We start from the raw sequence: 17,178 nt of genomic DNA on the forward strand, positions 1-17,178 counted from the left end.
TTCATGGATACAGCCCAAACTCATTTTCATCAGGAGGGTATTGAGGATTTCATTGTTCCACATCCTTGATAACATCATTGTCGATTTTCCATTTTAGCCATTTTAGTGGGACTGTGGTCGTATCTCATTATGGTTTTATTGCATTTCCCTATGGACTTATAATGTTTTAGCACCTTTTTACATGCTTGTTGGCCACCTAGATATCCTTTTTGATAAAGTACCTGTTTAAATATTATGCCAAATTTTTCTATGCTGTGGATCTAGCTTTTTTCTTATGGGAGTACTTGAAGTTTTCTGAATACTTACCTTTTGCTGGATGTATTATATATCTAATCTCTTCTTTCTTTTCATCTTTCAGTTTTTCACTTCTGCTTTTGTTAATGGTATCATTTGAAGGTAGAAATTCTTAATATAGTCCAATTCATTGCATTTTTCCTTTCATATAGTACCTTTTTTTTGTCTTCACCTATTACAAGATCATGAGGCTCTTTTCTTGTTTTCTTTTTAAAAGCTTTACTCTTACTTTTTGATCTACAATTTATCTGGAATTGATTTTAGCATATATTGTGAGATAAAGGCAAGATTTTTTTTTTGTTTTTTTTCCATGTAGGTAGCCAGTTGATCTAGCACCATTTATTGAAAATCCATCCTTTCCTTATATTGCCAGATGTCTTGGTAGAGAATCAGCCAGCTGTACATGTATTAAGGTGGACATTGTTTTGTTCCATTGGGCCATTTATTTGTCCTATGGCAGTAGCGCACTGTCATAATTACTTTATAAATAATTTATAGTAAGTCTTGCTATCTGGTTTTATAATTTCTCCAGCTATGCTGTTTATTGAGATTATCTTAGTTTTCCTTTGCATTTTCTCAAGTAGCTGGGACTATAGCCATGAGCCTCTATGTCCTGCTAATTTTTTTTTTTTATTATTATTGTTTTTTTGTAGAGATAGGGGTCTTCTCACTCTGTTACTCAGGCTAGTCTTAAACTCCTGTGCTCAATGGATCCTCTTGCCTCAGCCTCCCACAGTGCTGGGATTACAGGCATAACCACCACCCTCAGCCACATCACTGTATTTAAACTGTTTTTTTGTAAGCAACATATGGTTTGGATTTTCTTTTTAAATTTAATTTGGTAAAATCTATCATTAGAAAGTAGGATTTAAACTATTTTCATTTCACTTATTCTATTTGGTTGGATGGCAAGTCTGCCATCTTGCTTTTTGTTTTTTTATATGTCCTACCTGTTCTTTTTTTTTTTTCCATTTGCAACTATTTTTTGGATTTTTTTTTATATTTATTATTGGCTTATTAGCTATACTTCTTTGTAGGTTTTTTTTTAAGTGATGATTCTAGTTTACCATTTGCATTTTTAACTTACCACTGTCCACTTTCAAATAATATTATACTATTTTATGTATAATGTAAAGATCATTAGGACTTCCATGTTGTAGTATATGTTTCTTCTATGTGTGTTAAAAAAAACTCCTAATACTTTGTTACCATTTTTGCTTTAACCTGTCAGTTTTCTCTTAAAGAAAATAAAAAATGGAAAAGAAAGTATGTTTATCTGCGCATTTACTGTTTTCAGTATTCTTTCTTCCTTGTGTACATCTTAAGTTTCCTTTTAGTGTTGTTTTTGTTTGACTGAAAAACTTTATTCACTATTTCTTGTAGCACATATATGTTCCTCAAACAAATTTTCTCAGCTTCTGCTGGTCTGAAAAAGTTTTAATTTTGCATTCTTTTTAAAAAAATAAATAATTTTTTTTTGAGACAGAGTTGCTCTTTGTCGCCATTGGTAGAGTGCTGTGGAGTCACAGCTCACAGCAACCTCAAACTCTTGGGCTCAAGAGATTGTCTTCCCAAGTAGCTGGGACTACAGGCACCGGCCACAATGCTCAGCTATTTTTAGGGATGGGGTCTCACTCTGGCTTAGGTTGGTCTCAAACCTTTGAGCTCAGGCAGTCCACCCACCCGGGCCTCCCAGAGTGCTAGGATTACAGGTGTGAGCCACCACACATGGGCCAATAAAATTTTTTTATTTGGAAATAATTTTAAACTTGTAGGAAAATTGAAAGACTTACCATACAGAACACATACTTTATACACATCCCCTATTGTCAGCATTTTGCCCCATTTGTTTGTAAATTACTGTTTCTCTTTTTCTCTGAATGTGTTTCTCTTTTTCTTAAACCACCTGAGAATAAATCGTATAATTCTCACTCTTTACTCCTAAGTACTTCCATGTATGTTTCCTAAGTAAAAGGATATTCTCTTTTATTACCACAGTACGATTACCAATTTCAGTAAATTTAACTTTGTTATAATACTTTTATTTGTTTTATTTATTTATTTATTTATTTATTTATTTATTTTTTGAGGCAGTGTCTCCCATTGTAGCTCTTGGTAGAGTGCTGTGGCGTGACAGCTCACAGCAACCTCAAACTCATGGGCATAAACGATTATCTTGTCTCAGCCTCCCAAGTAGCTGGGACTATTGGCGCCACCACAATACCCAGCTATTTTTAGAGTCAGGGTCTCGCTCTTGCCTAGTTGGTTTTGAACATGTGAGCTGAGGCAGTCCACCTGCCTTGGCCTTCCAGAGTGCTAGGATTACAGTCATGAACCACGGCACCCGGCCTGTAATACTTTTATCTGTCATCTCTGTTTACAGTTTTGTCAGTAGACCTAGTAATGGCCTTTATAGATTTTTTTTTTCCTTGTGGCATACATGTGTAATCCAGTTTTGGATCACGTACTGCATTTAATGATAATATCTTTTTGATCCCTTTTAACGTGGAATAATTTCTAAGCCTTTCTTTGACCTTTATGACATTGGCCTTTTATTCCTCTTCAGAATATCACATCCAGAGGCATCTGACATCTCCCTCATTTGTGAGTCAGGTTTGATCTACATTTTCTCCTTGCTACTGGTAAGAAATCTGTAGGGCGACACTTTAGCACTATGTAACTATTATATACTTCAGTGAAATTTCACCCCAGCATCACTTGGTCATTCCTGACTGAATTGATCTTTTCTGTGAGAGTTGGGGAATGATGAGTTTTCAACATCAGCATTCCTTTCACATTTGCCAGTCAGCACCTGGCAGATTCTGACAAGAGCCCTCCCTTCTGTCCTGCTTTTTTCTTTTGTCTGTTGATATGTATTCACAGATTTATAACTCATTACTGTTCTTAAATATTTTAGTGTTTTTATTTTTCTAGATTTGGCTTATGGGAGCATCTTTCTGCCGATTCCTGGTCCTTGTGACATGCCCCCATTATTTGTGCTACCTTTTTCTTAGATCTGGCATAACAAGGTACTGCTGGCTCATCTTGTCCTTCTGTGTCCCACAGCCATTTCTCTGTGGACTTCTGCTTCTTTTTATGACTGAAACCAAGATGGCTACCAGCTGTGCTTGTTGCTACTTGGAATCTTTGCGTCTGGGCTGTTCATCAGGTGAAGCTTGGAAATGTATGCATACATATAAACATACACATGCGTGCCCGTGTGTGTACTGTGTGTATGTGTTGCATGTAGATCCTTTATACTCACACGTTTCAGAGATTGTGGGAACAAAACTATACCTCTGCTTTCAATCCAACCCCATAGGGTTCTTCTTAACCTTTCTCTATTCCATGTTTGTTTCTCTTTTTTTCTTGCATTAAGAATCCTCCTTCCCAACAATATCAACACATTTACTAATTTGTTCAATTCTATAATATACCTAAAATAGTTTCAGAACTGCTTCGTCTATACTACTACATCACTACAAAACAGACTTGTAACAAAAAATTCAGGACTTATTCTAGTTCTCCCCTCTAGCTAGCCTTCCTTATCTGTCTCCACCCCTCTACCTTCATCCACTGAAGTCTATTATGTGTTCATCGGTTTCTTTTCATCTTCCTTCAGTGTGATTATGTTTTAATATGCAGTTGGATTTACTCGTTTGACTTTGTTTATAGTTCTTGTTATTTGTGTCCCCTTTTAATTATAAGAAATTAATACCTTGAGTGTAACATTTAAACAATTAAAAAGATATTTTTATAATGGACCGACTGCTGTCATAAAAGTATTACATTGGTTTTGTTTTCCTTTGACTCAAGAGTGTTCTTAATTGCTTGTTGAATCAGTTTTATGATGATAGCATTAAAATTCTTGTCAGATAATTCCAACAACTGAGTTATCTCAGTGTTGACATCTTTGTCATTTTTCATTTAAGTTGTGCTTTTACTGGTTCTTAGTATGAGAGGGTTTTTTTTTTTAAATGTTTTAACCGAACATTTTATGTATACATTTTACGTATATTCTTAGAGCTTCTAGATCCTAGTTAAGTATTCTACTTTAACTGGAAATCACCTTAGTGTGCAGATCCTGGTCTACTTCTGGGAGCTGTGGTTTTGGTGACAGTTTAGTTCCTGGAGCCCTTGCAGATACCTCGAAGCCACTCTGAAAACCTGGTCTTCCACACTGTGGTTCAGTTTTCAGATCTTTTGGCTGATTAATTATAAACAACTTCTCGTGTGAGTTGGTCAGGTATATATACAGACTTAAAGAATGATGTGTATTTTCTCCAGTTTTCTTCATTTTGAGGTCCTTCTCTGAGTCACTAGTTGAGAGGATGAGGGTGCTACCTGCCACCACTGGGTAGGGGGGAGAAGTCAAGGCTCCTTAGTAGGCAGGCCTCCATTGACACCGGGAGAGAGTAGCCTGCCTCAGGCCCCCTGCTACTGCTGGCTGGCAGTTGAAGTCCACACTCCCCCTTGTTCTCTGGTAATACTGCAGGGGTAGAGAGCATCAGCAGTGTTTAGCTGGGGTAGGTCAGGTCAGGTATCGTCAAAAAGGTTTCTGGGCACCCCCTTTTGCAGTTGTTCACTTAGAGTAAATTGTTCTTAGGGTTTTTTATTTGTGCCTGTTGTTGGTCCTAGGTAATGGGTTTCTCGGTAGCTTGGTCTGGTATATATAGAATATAAAAAGAAAACCCAGGGAACTCATTGCTGTGTCATCTCTCGAATTCTGACAGCCAGTCCATCTTCCTTTTTCTGCCTTTCTGAGTTCTCTTATAATTGTTATATCCAGGGTTTTTAATTGTACTTTGTGGGGAAGCATAGGGAGAAATAAGTCGAATCCATCTTGTTTGGAACCAGAAATTCTTTTTCACATGTTTTTAATTTCTATTTTAGGTGCAAACACATTTAGAATTGTTATGTGTTTTTGGTGGATTGACCCCTTTATCATCATATAGTATTCCCTTTTTTTAAATGAGAACTATATATGTTTTTTTTTTTTTTTTTGTAGAGAGTCTCACTTTATGGCCCTTGGTAGAGTGCCGTGGCCTCACACAGCTCACAGCAACCTCCAACTCCTGGGCTTAAGCGATTCTCTTGCCTCAGCCTCCCAAGTAGCTGGGACTACAGGCGCCCACCACAACGCCTGGCTATTTTTTTTTGGTTGCAGTTTGGCCGGGGCTGGGTTTGAACCCGTCACCCTCGGTATATGGGGTCAGCACCCCACTGACTGAGCCACAGGCGCCGCCCGAACTATATATGATTTTTGACACTGATTACTAAGACCATTCTATCTGCAGGTGACAGAATTCCAAATTAGACTTTCAAAAGGGAAAAAAAATGGTCTGAGCCCATGTAAAAGAAATGAACAGGGTTAGATTAGCTTAAGGCATGGTTAGATCCAGGTGCTCAAAAGATGTCATCTGGTCTCCATCTTTCTCTGTCTCACAGCTCAGCTTCCGTCTGTATTGGCTTTGTTCTTAGGCAGTGTCCTTTTGAGATGGCAAGATGGCCCCCAATAGCATGAGGCTTATGCTCTACAGGCTTGGCAATCCAGCCAAGGTCACACAGTTAATAAATGACTGATTTCAGAATTCAGGCCCCAGCAGGCTAGCTCCAAAGTCACATTCTTAACCACCATGTCACAAGACCACGTTTGACTGGTAAGCCCAGCACTGTGGTAGATTGAGGCAGGATGACTTCTTGAGGCCAGGAGTTTGAGGTCAGCCTGGGCAATATAACAAGACCCCATCTCAGTAAGGCTATCAGAAGGTCTGGATTCCATCCCCCGACACTGCGTGACCTTGAATTAAGTCACTGCATCTCTCTATGCTTAAGTGTCTTCCTGTTTTAAACCCGTTAAGCAGACCTGGGCTGGGTACTAACCTGCCACCCCTGGTGCACAGGGCCAGCACTCGACCACTGAGCTAAGGGTGCCCAGCCAAGGTGGATTCTTTTTGATAGCATATAGTTTGGTCTTGCTTTTCTAATCCAATCTGACATTCTCCCTCTGTTAATTGGTACTTTTGGAACATTTACATGTAATCTAAGTATTGATTCAGTTGGCTTGCTAGCTCTTCTTACCCAGAGGTAGGGTGGTCCCAGTTTTTCTCCCGTGTGCTGTCCTATGTCGGTCAGTGCCATCTCCTCTAAAGCACACCTCTTCCTTAGGTTTCAGGCTACTTTGTTGCCCTCTGGCTTTTGCTCTGATGGACTCAAGAAAAATTATGGTCTTATAAGTTATCCAGTCTTTTCTGGTTATTAGGGTGAGAGTGGCATTATTTTCTAGTTCTCTACATCCTAAACAGAATCAGAAGTCTCTCTGAAAAAGATGTGAGTCCCTAAATAATAGCCAATCCTAATACAGTTTTCTTAGTACTTTAGAAGAGATCATGGCAGGTGTTCTCTCTATTGAGTGAAACTTGTGTTAAAGGACTGGGTAGAATGCAAATGGTTCCTTTGCTTTCTTATACCATCACTCTGTAAGTTTGAAAAGGAGAAAGCTGCTAGCTGTTCATGCTTACAGAGAGATTGTTTATATTTTTTCCACTGGGTTTATAGCATTAGGGAGGCAAAAGATGCTTTTCAGTGCTTAGCAAATGTAAATTACTTATTTATGCTATTGCATCCTTAAATGATCCCCTTAAGGTCTGTGGGGTTTAAAAAAACTTTAATAGAGATTATTTCAGACACATATTGAGGTATAGAAAAGAGTTTACTGATTTCCGCATATACTACTATCCTGCTTAAACAGTTATCTAATCATCCTAGTGCTGTTTCATCTACCATTTATGTCACTCTCCCCAGGGATTATGTTGAAGCGTAGTCTAGATGTATCTTTTTATGTAGGTGATTATACCTGTAGACAGAGGATCTGAAGGCAAAGGCATTTTCTACTGGTATTTGTAGACCTTTTTCTCTCCTTGAAAAGTAGACTGTTGTATTGCATTTAGTACATTGGAATTGAAGTAAACATCCCCTAATAAATGAACATACACCAACACATTAATTTTCTTATTTTCACTGGGACTGCAGGTTATACCTATAACTGTTTGTTTAAAAGGTTAAGTAAAGTGAGTTGACTTTACTCTTCTGGTTATATTTTGAACTTTGTACATGTGTAAGAGTTCAGTATTTTGACTCCATGTTATTTTTTTAAACAGTTTTTGAAATAATACTAGATTTACAGAGAAATTGCAAAAATAGGGCAAGAAGTTCACATCTATCCATCACCTATCTTTTGGATGTGAGCAGATTAACAGTGATCAAAACCATGTAGTTAAAAGTTCTTAAAATATGTTCTTATTTTAACAGCTGCTGAAATAGTTCAAGAAATTGAAAATATGGAGAAGACCAGGATGCGTCTTGAAGCTAGTAAACTCAACGAAAGTGTATGTTGGTGGTCTGTTTCAGTATCTGGGTAAAAATAAAGGAAAGAAAAACTCAATACTCTAAAAAAATTAAAGCAAGCCATTCTTAAATCTGTTCAGTGGGAAATATATGAGAACACATTTCCATTTAGCATATTATGATTTATTTGCAGCTAATTTTTAGAATGATATTTGATCATATTTAGCAGTCTTCTCACACAAAATGCAATCCAAAGCATGAACTAGGGTCATACAGAAAAAACCTATACCTATGCATCAGGTGGCTTTGATATTGGTTGTCTTTGCTCGTTGCATCTGATAAGCTACTTAGCCCTTTATGCCTCATGTTCCGTTGTTGGAATGCTAGTGATGTGGGAGTTATTTATATCCTACTTTTTAAGGTCATGGCTGAAGTCTGATTTTTCACATGTGTCTGCCTCCTGAGGGTATATGTTATCACGTGATGCACAGGGTTAGATACTGATGCATATATTGGTGTGCTGGGAGCTTGTCAAAAAGTCATGCAAAAATTTCAACCCTGGCATAAATGGGTTAATCTCTCTAGTCTTTTGGGTCTTCATCTGTAAAAAATAAGGTGTTGAACTATATAATATAACCTCTAAGATCCCCTTTTAACTCTGGCATCCTGCAATTCCATGATTCTATAATGGAAATAATAAGTAACCCCAAGTAGTTTATGAGGATTAACTATTCTCTTGAGCTTTTGAGGAAATCAGAGACCTATAATTTTTCACTGTCTGCTTCCTCTATCTTGATGTCTAAAACTTGAGGACAAGATATTAAAGAAGAAAATCGTCATGTGTCCTATAACACTGGAGGAAGTATTTGGGATTCTCCCAAGTAGACTTTTTTTTTGGCTGGGGCCGGGTTTGAACCCACCACCTCCAGTATATGGGGCCAAAGCCCTACTCCTTTGAGCCATAGGCGCCGCCCTCCCAAGTAGACTTTTCCCCACCTAGACTATTGTTACTGTGTAAGGGAAGTAATGACCTTAGGGAAGTAAGTTTATAACCAGAGAGTAGAAAAGGGTAGCATTTATATGACTTTATTTTTACCTATGTATTGATTATAAGATGGGGTCTGCAGTGAATTGTATAAATAGATTAATGATCTTTTAAGTCGGAAACTTATAAAGTGGAACTAGAAATTTAATACCCAGAGTCCTGTATTACTGCGTTTTCTACATATATTGCTTTTTAAATCTGATCTGGAGAAATTGGAAAGGAGAGAAAGCATATAAAAAGATTTACCTTATTAATAATCATAAAATGTTTTCAGTCTTCTAGTTCCAAGTATAACCTTTTGTATTAATGAATGTGGAAAATTATATATTATTTATAGAAAATTTAATTGATCATTTTATTACTATTTCATGAATTATAATGAAATCAGTGTTTCATTTTCTACTGATGACAAAATAGTACCACATAACAAAATGAGTAAAATGCCAGAGTTAAAAGGAGATCTTAGAGGTTATATAGTTCAACACCTTAAGACTAGAGAGATTAACCCATTTATGCCAGGGTTGAAATTTTTGAAATTTTTGCATGACTTTATGGTATTCAAGGGAAGTACAAAGGAGTTATTCTTCCTCAATTTAGATAAAAGAGATAAAAGATTTTTTTCCTCTGTTTTAAAATCCACATTTGAGATTATAAAGTTTGTAATATTCATTTGTGATATTTTGGGGGGGAATTTTTATTAAGTTTTTTTTTTTTTTTTTTAAATTTTAGGTAATGATTTTTACTAAGGACCAAACAGAAAAGGAAATAGATGAAATTCACAGGAAATATCGTAAGTTATGCAACATTTTCTTTATTTGCAAAGAAATTGGGTTGCTTTTCATCTTAAGTAATTAAAAAAAAAACTTTCATATTAATGTTTGATATAAACTTTTGTTAATATTACTTAAGAGATTGAATTTTAGTTGAGTGTGTACTCAGTGACCTTTTTTAAGATTCTTTTTTTTTTTTTGGGCTGGGGCTGGGTTTGAACCTACCACCTTTGGCATATGGGGCTGGTGCCCTACTCCCTTGAGCCACAGGCACCACCCTACTCAGTGACCTTTTTATGCACTCTGTGTGCCTGCTTTTTAGTTTGTGCCTAACTTCTGCTTTGGAAGCATTTTGCAAATATTCATTAGCTGGTCTCAAGGCATCTCTATGAGAAGATGGGATTAAAATAGAAACATTCCTGACTCTCAGGCCTCTAAATACTTCTATCCTGTCCTCAGGCCTCTAAATACTTCTGTAAGGAATTTCAACATTTCTATAGCTTGCAAATTTGTGCCAAAAATAGTTTTCATTTTATTATTTGTTACCAGCTTCATAACTTTGTCACTTCTTTTTCCTCAAATGGTCTTTGTACATGTTTCCTAAGGCTACACATTGCTGTTTTGTTGGGCAGCTGTTATTCTTTGTTTACTTGGTTTCTTTGTTTTTAGTTTAAATTTAAATTTAAGTGCCTGACAAATAGTAGATAGTTAATAAATGTTTGTTGAATGAGCATTCCCAGTCACGGTGTTTTTTAATTTTTGTGCTAAGAGTTTTTGTCTTTTCTTCGTTCTTAAATTTTGAAGGGGCGGATTCAGCAGCAACGTATTTTGAGAAGGAGGATGCCCTATACGTGTGCTAGATGTAGGTGTGATGGCCTGTGCCTTGCTAGAGTAGGAAAAGGAGCCTTGACTATTCTGGAACTGTAGGCTGAACAACAAAACTCACTGTTGTTCTATTGCTAGAAAGAGCTTTGATCAAATTTTGAGAGTGATTTTATTTTGCGGGAGTGGGTGGGGGGGCTCTATTGCCCTGGATAGAGTCATATGGCATCATAGCTCACAGCAACCTCAAACTCTTGGGCTCAGGCCATCCTCTTGCCTCAGCCTCCCAAGTCGCTGGGACTATAGGCGCCTGTCACAATGCCCAGCTGATTTTTCTATTCTTAGTAGAGACAGAGTCTCACTCTGTTGCTCAGGCTGTCTCAAACTCCTGAGCCAAAGAATTTACCAACCTCAGCCTCTCAGAATGCTGAAATTACAGGTGTGAGCCACTGCACCTAGTCCAGAGTAATTTTTCTTTAGATAGAAAAGAGAATATCATATAATCACTGAATTGGGAAATCTAAGGCCTGTAAAAAAAACCAAGTCATCAAAAAAACCAGATGACTTGCTTTGAAAGAAGGTAATTTAAATAACTAAAAGAATGTTACCTAACAATTACGTGGACTAGAAAGATGTGGATTAGACAGACCCAGGAAAATGTTCAAATTTCTATTGCTAAACTGAAAAAAATTTTTTTTAAAAAACTGTTTCTAAAGTTTAACTTTATTAAATGGGTGATGTTAAATTCATTTATCTCTAAAACCTCATTGTTTATCTTTTTTTAAAAAATCTTTTAGGTGCTTCATAAAGTTTAAATGCTTAGCCTTTATTTTGATTTGATTTTAATATCAGGCTCTAAATATACTATTGATATATCTTCTTTTAATGAAACATTTTAATTAAAGTTTTATATGCATGCTTTTAAAAAAAGAAACACATATTCCTATGAGGCTTATTATAAAAAACAGCAATCTTTCACTTATTTCACCAACAACCTGCCTTCATTCCCATTTCCTTGGAGGTAACAGTCTTTTGGCTTTTGGGGGCAATTACCTTCCTATTTATAAAAAAACTACTCTTTCTGCTAGTTCTTGAAATTGTTTAGTTTTACGTGTTTGGTATTGATATAAATGAAGATTTAGCTTTTTTACAAATCCTGACCTTCACCTTTGCTGTCTTCCTATCCTTTGAATGTTGTGTTAAAATTTTCAGTAAGATCAGTGAGATGCATTGTTTGCAACTTGAGCCAGGCAATATTCTGGCCATGGCAATACCTTGGTTATAATTTCTTTCAGGGAAACATTTTTTTCTTTTTTTTATAATTAATAACTCTTTTTATTTGTTTAGGTTCCTATTTCCTTAGTACTTACATATCTGTGAACTTTTTTTTTAATATCTGTGAACTTTTTACCAGAAGTATAAAAGTATAAATTACTTCTAATACATTTATGCAGGTAGATTATCTGTCAATTTCTTTATTTTCTCAGAAACATTCCGCCTATGGGCCCCGCCCCCAGCCCTTATTCCAGTCTACTCAGGCAGCTCTTTTGGCCTCCTACATGGTTGCTGTCCAGGAACTTCCTGTCACTAGCCTTTGGGGGATTCTGTGCTCTTTCTTTTCTGTCTGTTCACTTATTTCAACATCTAAATCTGCCTTATCTCTTTCCTTGCTTTCATGCAATGTGTTTTCCAGGAAACTCCCTGAGAAAGGGTATATGGGAATATTTTTTGAGACCATATATAACTGGAAGTAATGCCTTTATTATTGATTGGTAATTTGGGTGGTTGTAGAACTTAAGGTTGAAAGATTTATCTTTAAATTTCAAAGGTGTTCTTCCAGTGGCTCCTACCTTCCAGCAGTGCTGTTAATAACAGGCTTGCCATTGTGATGCTTTGTCCTTCACGTGTTACTTTTTTTTCTTACTTGACCTGTGTTCAGTTCATCATCAAGTTCTATCTGTCCCTATTTTATAAGTATCTCTCAATTCCATATACTTCTTATTATTTGTGCCACTGCCCTAGTTACCTTGCTGTCTTTGTTTTTTCCACCTTGCTTTCTAGCTGTCATTCCCTTTCTACTCTTGCCTCTTCCCAATCTACTAATACTCCAAAACCAAAACTGTCTCCTAAAATTGCTAAGTCTTCAGATCCTCACCATTCCTGCTTTGTGCCCTCCTGCCATTATCAGACACTCTTCAGGGGCTTTCCGTTACTCCTCAGGTAGAGTTTATAGAGTCTATTATTTCCTGTATTTGGTCTTATCTACCTCTCTAGCTTGGCCTCGCCTCTTCCGCCTGCTCCTGGATTCCAATCACTCTGGTTATGTTTTATCTCCTTTATATGTTCTTTGCTGCCTCGGGTATTTGATACCCTCTTCTCTCTTTGTCTAGAATTATCTCTTTCTCTTAATTGCATCTGTGGCCTCATCTACACTCTCAATGTTTTATCAGCTTAATTACAATTTCCCTGGGAAGCTCTCTGTAATCTCCAAAAAAAGATAAGGTTTTCCTTTTATAATACATGAACTTAATTGTCTTGGTTTCTTTCATAGTACTGTTCCACGTGTTCAGTCAATACAAATTTTTTGAATATTTAGTATGTGCCAGACCCTGTGCTGGGGATAGGAAGGAACAAGACAGACAAAATGCTCACTCTCTTGGAGTTTATGTGCCATTAGTATTTTAGAAATTGATAAGTGAGAAAAACAAAGCAAGGAAGGATATAAGAAAGTTTAAGTTTTTGATAGGATGGCAGCAATCATTATTATTATTATTTGAGACAGACTCTCCAGCTGTCACCCTGGTTAGAGTGCTGTGATGTCATAGCTCACAGGAACCTCAAACTCTTGGGCTTAAGTGATTGTCTTGCCTTAGCCTCCCAAGTAGCTGTGACTACAAGCACTACCACAACGCCTGGCTATTTTTTGTTGCAGTTGTCATTGTTGTTTTAGCAGGCCTGGGCCGGGCTTGAACCCCCTAGCTCTGGTGTATGTGGCTGGAGCCCTAACCACTGAGGGCTCCACAATCATTATTAATTGTGCGGTTAAGTTATTTCTTACTATTCTAATTAAATTCCAGTTATGTGTTTGTATCAGTGTGCTAGGGTTATCATAACAAAATTCTGCAGACTGAATGACTTAAATGAAAAAAATTTATTATCTCACTGTTCTGGAGGATAGAGGTCCAAAATTAAGGAGGCTGCAGGCTTGGGTCCGTGTGTGGGCTGTGAGGGAAAGATCTGTCCCTGGCTGTTCTCCTTGGCTTGTGGTTGGACATGTCGCTGTATCTCTTCACATTGTCTTCTAGTTCTGCGTGTCTCTGTGTACACACTGTGATGTGGGCTCACTGTAATGACCTTATTTTAACCTGATTAACCTTGACTATTGCCAAGGAAGGCTACATTCTGTGGCCTAAGACTTCAACATTTGGGGGAGACAAAGAAGATACCTGTAGCAGTATTAATTGTATTTTCTTCCTATATGAAACTGAAAGCTCTACAGTGAAGGAGATGATTTTGTCTCATTCACTGCTTGATAAAGCAGTGGTCTGTGTGCAAGTGGAGTCTTGCTCACAGTTGGGACTCCAAAGGGTTTTGACCAAGTAAATGAATAGATGAAGATGGAGCGTCACCATAATTTTTTTTTTTTTATTTTTAGATACTATTTTTTAAGAGACAGGGTCTTGCTGTGTTGCTCAGGCCAGATTCAAATCCTGCGCCCAAGTGATCCTCCCTCTTTTACCTCCTGGTACCTGGGCTTATAAGCACATACCACCACACCAGGCCCACCATAATTTTTATCAGCGTTTCTCCAGCTTATAAAAAGTAGAGTAAGAAAATCCAAACATTTGCCCACTTTTCTCACTATTCCAATTTATTTTCCTTGTAGGAAGAAATGAAGTTTAGATGTATTTGCCAAGTTACGGTATTAGCCATGCTTTCACTACCTCAACTCTTCTGACTTGTGCAGACTTTTTTCCTACTCATTTCTGTTTTGTCACCTTTTAAAAGAAAAGACAGAAAGGCAGGAAATCATAATTGTTGAATATATTAATGTATTCTGTACTAGGAGAATATTATTGTAATATAATTTCAATGATCTTCTTAGCAACTCTCTGAAAGCAACTGAGACTTGGAAACATTAAGTAAATTGCCCATACAGCTAGTAAGAGGCTGGAAATTAGACCCAGGTTTACCAGATATCCAAGTCCAAAAAGCCTTTTGCAACATTGTACCATCCTTTGAATCTGAGTGAGTAGCTTATGATGGGAAGTTCTTTTTTCAAGAGTAAGTAAGCTTTGATTTCGCTGAACTGCAACCAAAAAATAGCCGGGCGTTGTGGCAGGTGCCTGTAGTCCCAGCTGCTCAGGAGGCTGAGACAGGAAAATCGCGGAAGCCCAAGAGCTAGAGGTTGCTGTGAGTCCTGTGACATCATGGAACCCTACTGAAGGCGGTAAAGTGAGACCCTGTCTCTACAAAAAAAAAAAAAAAGCTTAATTTTATGAATTGGCTACTGTGGTAGTTTTGTGATGATCCATCTTTTTTATTTTCTCTAGTAGTCTTTTAGATTTATATTCATGGGTTTCTCTTTCTGTAAAGGAAAGAAACAGTGATAGCAGTTCAAGCTGAACTTCAGTTGTGTATCTGTGGGTGCTGTATCTGATCCAAAAGTTGAATCAATGAGTTTGAGTTACCTCTGGATTTCAGATTTCAGGTGCTTTTGGTAAATCTTATTAATTAAGGCTGTGAATTGTTCCAGTGAGAGGCAGAATCTTAGTCTGATATAAGGCTACTTTACTTGCTTTACTGCTGTGACAGAGACATATTTGAGGATTATTTTTTCAATTGGTGTAACTTTTATTGGAAAAAACCCCACTGTGTACGTTTTTTGGATCTTCATGCTCTTTACCTTGGTAAAATGGAATTTTATAGTCTGCTAGAAAAAGAAAAACTTCAGTGAGCCACTTTGGATATCTCTTGAAATTTTTCCTGGGAGCATCATCTTAATTGTATTAAATAGGCAAGGCCTTTTAACATAGTTTATTTGTTCTTTTGTTTGGCCATTTATAAATTCAATACATGTTGGGCATTTACTTTGTGTGGTTGGTATTCTAGGTACTGGGTATATAGCAGTGAATAAGATTACAGGTGTCTCTTCTCATGAAGCGTGCATGCTAATAGCAGATAAATAATATGAGAATAAGCAAATGATAATAATGCAATTTTAGGTGGTAATACTATAAAGAAAATTAAACAGGATACTTTTATACAAATTATGGGGATCTTTAGATAAGGTAGTCAGGGAAAGGCTTTTCTTGAGGAGTTGACATTTCAGATGAATGTTGAATAAAATAAAAGTAAAGAGGCAACTGTTATACCCGAGAATCGAAATCCCCAATGACCATACAAGAGAGCCAGACACCGATGCAAATCACACAAGGGCATTTATTCAGGCTCGAGCCAGGGCGGCTGGCATTCCCAGACGCATCTGGGGCCTAGAGCTCCTCCGTGCTCGTCACCTGCAGGGGTTTTTATGCAGTGGTTATGGGGTGAGGTGTGGGGAAACAAAGCACGGCCTTAGGGTTGGTTATCTCTTAAGCTGACACTAGAATTTAAGGCTGATAGGGTCCCGCCAATCTCAGCGGCTGGCGGCCAGAGGGGATGGGCAGGTTCTGACGCACCGGGAGATAGGGACGCATCCCTGGAGGTAGGGAGGGGTATGGTTTACTAAGAAAAGAAACAAAGGATTTTCAGGTTGCTTTTAAAATGGAGGACAAAAGCCTGAAATGACGAAAAGCCTAAAATGGCATCACTGGGTCTTCACAACCATTCAAAGAGTTAGAGGAAGGGTATTTCAGGGAGAGAGAGAGCGTCAGGAGCAGAGGCCCTAAAGTAGAAGCAAAGGAGGTGACATAGCCAGAGCAGACTGAGGGGGAAAGGTAGACAGGCAGGCAGGAGCCAGGTTATGTGAGACCTTGTCAGATTTGGATTTTATTCTTAGAGAGTGGGAAGCCAGTGGAGAGTTTAAGAAGATAAGTAACATGATGCTATGTACATTTTAAAAGATCATGCTGTCTTTTATATACAGAATAAATTGCAGGAAGGCAAGAAATAGTAAGAAAACCAGTCTGGATGCTCTTTAATCAGGAAATATTTACTGATCACTGTCTTAGTTTGTTTTGTGCTGTTATAACAGAATACCTGAGCCTGGGTAATTTATAAAAACAGATACTTATTTCTTAAGGTAGTGGAGGCTGGAAACCCCAAGGTCAAGGGTCCTCTCACAGCAGATGGTGTCCATAGCTCAGTGGGTAGGGCGCTGGCTACATGCACCGAAGCTGGCGGGTTCGAACTTGGCCGGGGCCAGCTAAAGCAACAATGACAACTGCAATAACAACAAAAGTAGCTGGGCGTTGTGGCGGATGCCTGTAGTCCCAGCTACTTGGGAGGCTGAGGCAAGAGAATCACTTAAGCCCAAGAGTTTGAAGTTGCTGTGAGCTGTGATGCTGTAGCCCTCTACCCAGGGTGACAGCTTGAGACTCTGTCTCAAAAAAAAAAAAAGAAAAAGAAAAAAAAGAGAAAGGACAAGTGAGCATGTGGGCATGAGAGAGTAAGCTGTTGAACTCACAACCTCAAGTCAGTTTTATAAGCAGCATTTATCTATTTATAAGGGTGGAGCCCTTGTGTTTTAAATCCTCCAGTTGGGACCCATCTCCCAACACTGTTGCATTGGGTATTAAGTTCCCAACACATGTGTTTGAAATAACATGAGAAATAAGCAAATGATAACAATGCAATTTTAGGTGGTAAACACTATAAAGAAAATAAAACATGGGGACATGGGGCAAGGGGAGACCAGATAGAGAAGGAGGGAGGGGGTATGGGCAAGGAAAAGAAAAAAAA

At 37.8% G+C, this 17,178-nt stretch overlaps 1 protein-coding gene across 3 annotated transcripts in view; it reads left to right on the top strand.

Annotated features, from left to right (window-relative positions):
* Positions 1-17,178, top strand: part of RAD18 (RAD18 E3 ubiquitin protein ligase) — a 113,703-nt gene that overhangs the window by 40,725 nt on the left and 55,800 nt on the right. For all 3 annotated transcript variants that reach the window (XM_053599342.1, XM_053599344.1, XM_053599343.1), the window contains exons 8-9: positions 7,606-7,682; positions 9,416-9,476. In XM_053599342.1, the coding sequence (XP_053455317.1) occupies positions 7,606-7,682; positions 9,416-9,476 (138 nt within the window). The remainder of the gene's footprint in view (positions 1-7,605; positions 7,683-9,415; positions 9,477-17,178) is intronic.

This window comes from Nycticebus coucang, chromosome 8, assembly GCF_027406575.1.
Source record: "Nycticebus coucang isolate mNycCou1 chromosome 8, mNycCou1.pri, whole genome shotgun sequence".
Taxonomy (NCBI): domain Eukaryota; kingdom Metazoa; phylum Chordata; class Mammalia; order Primates; family Lorisidae; genus Nycticebus; species Nycticebus coucang.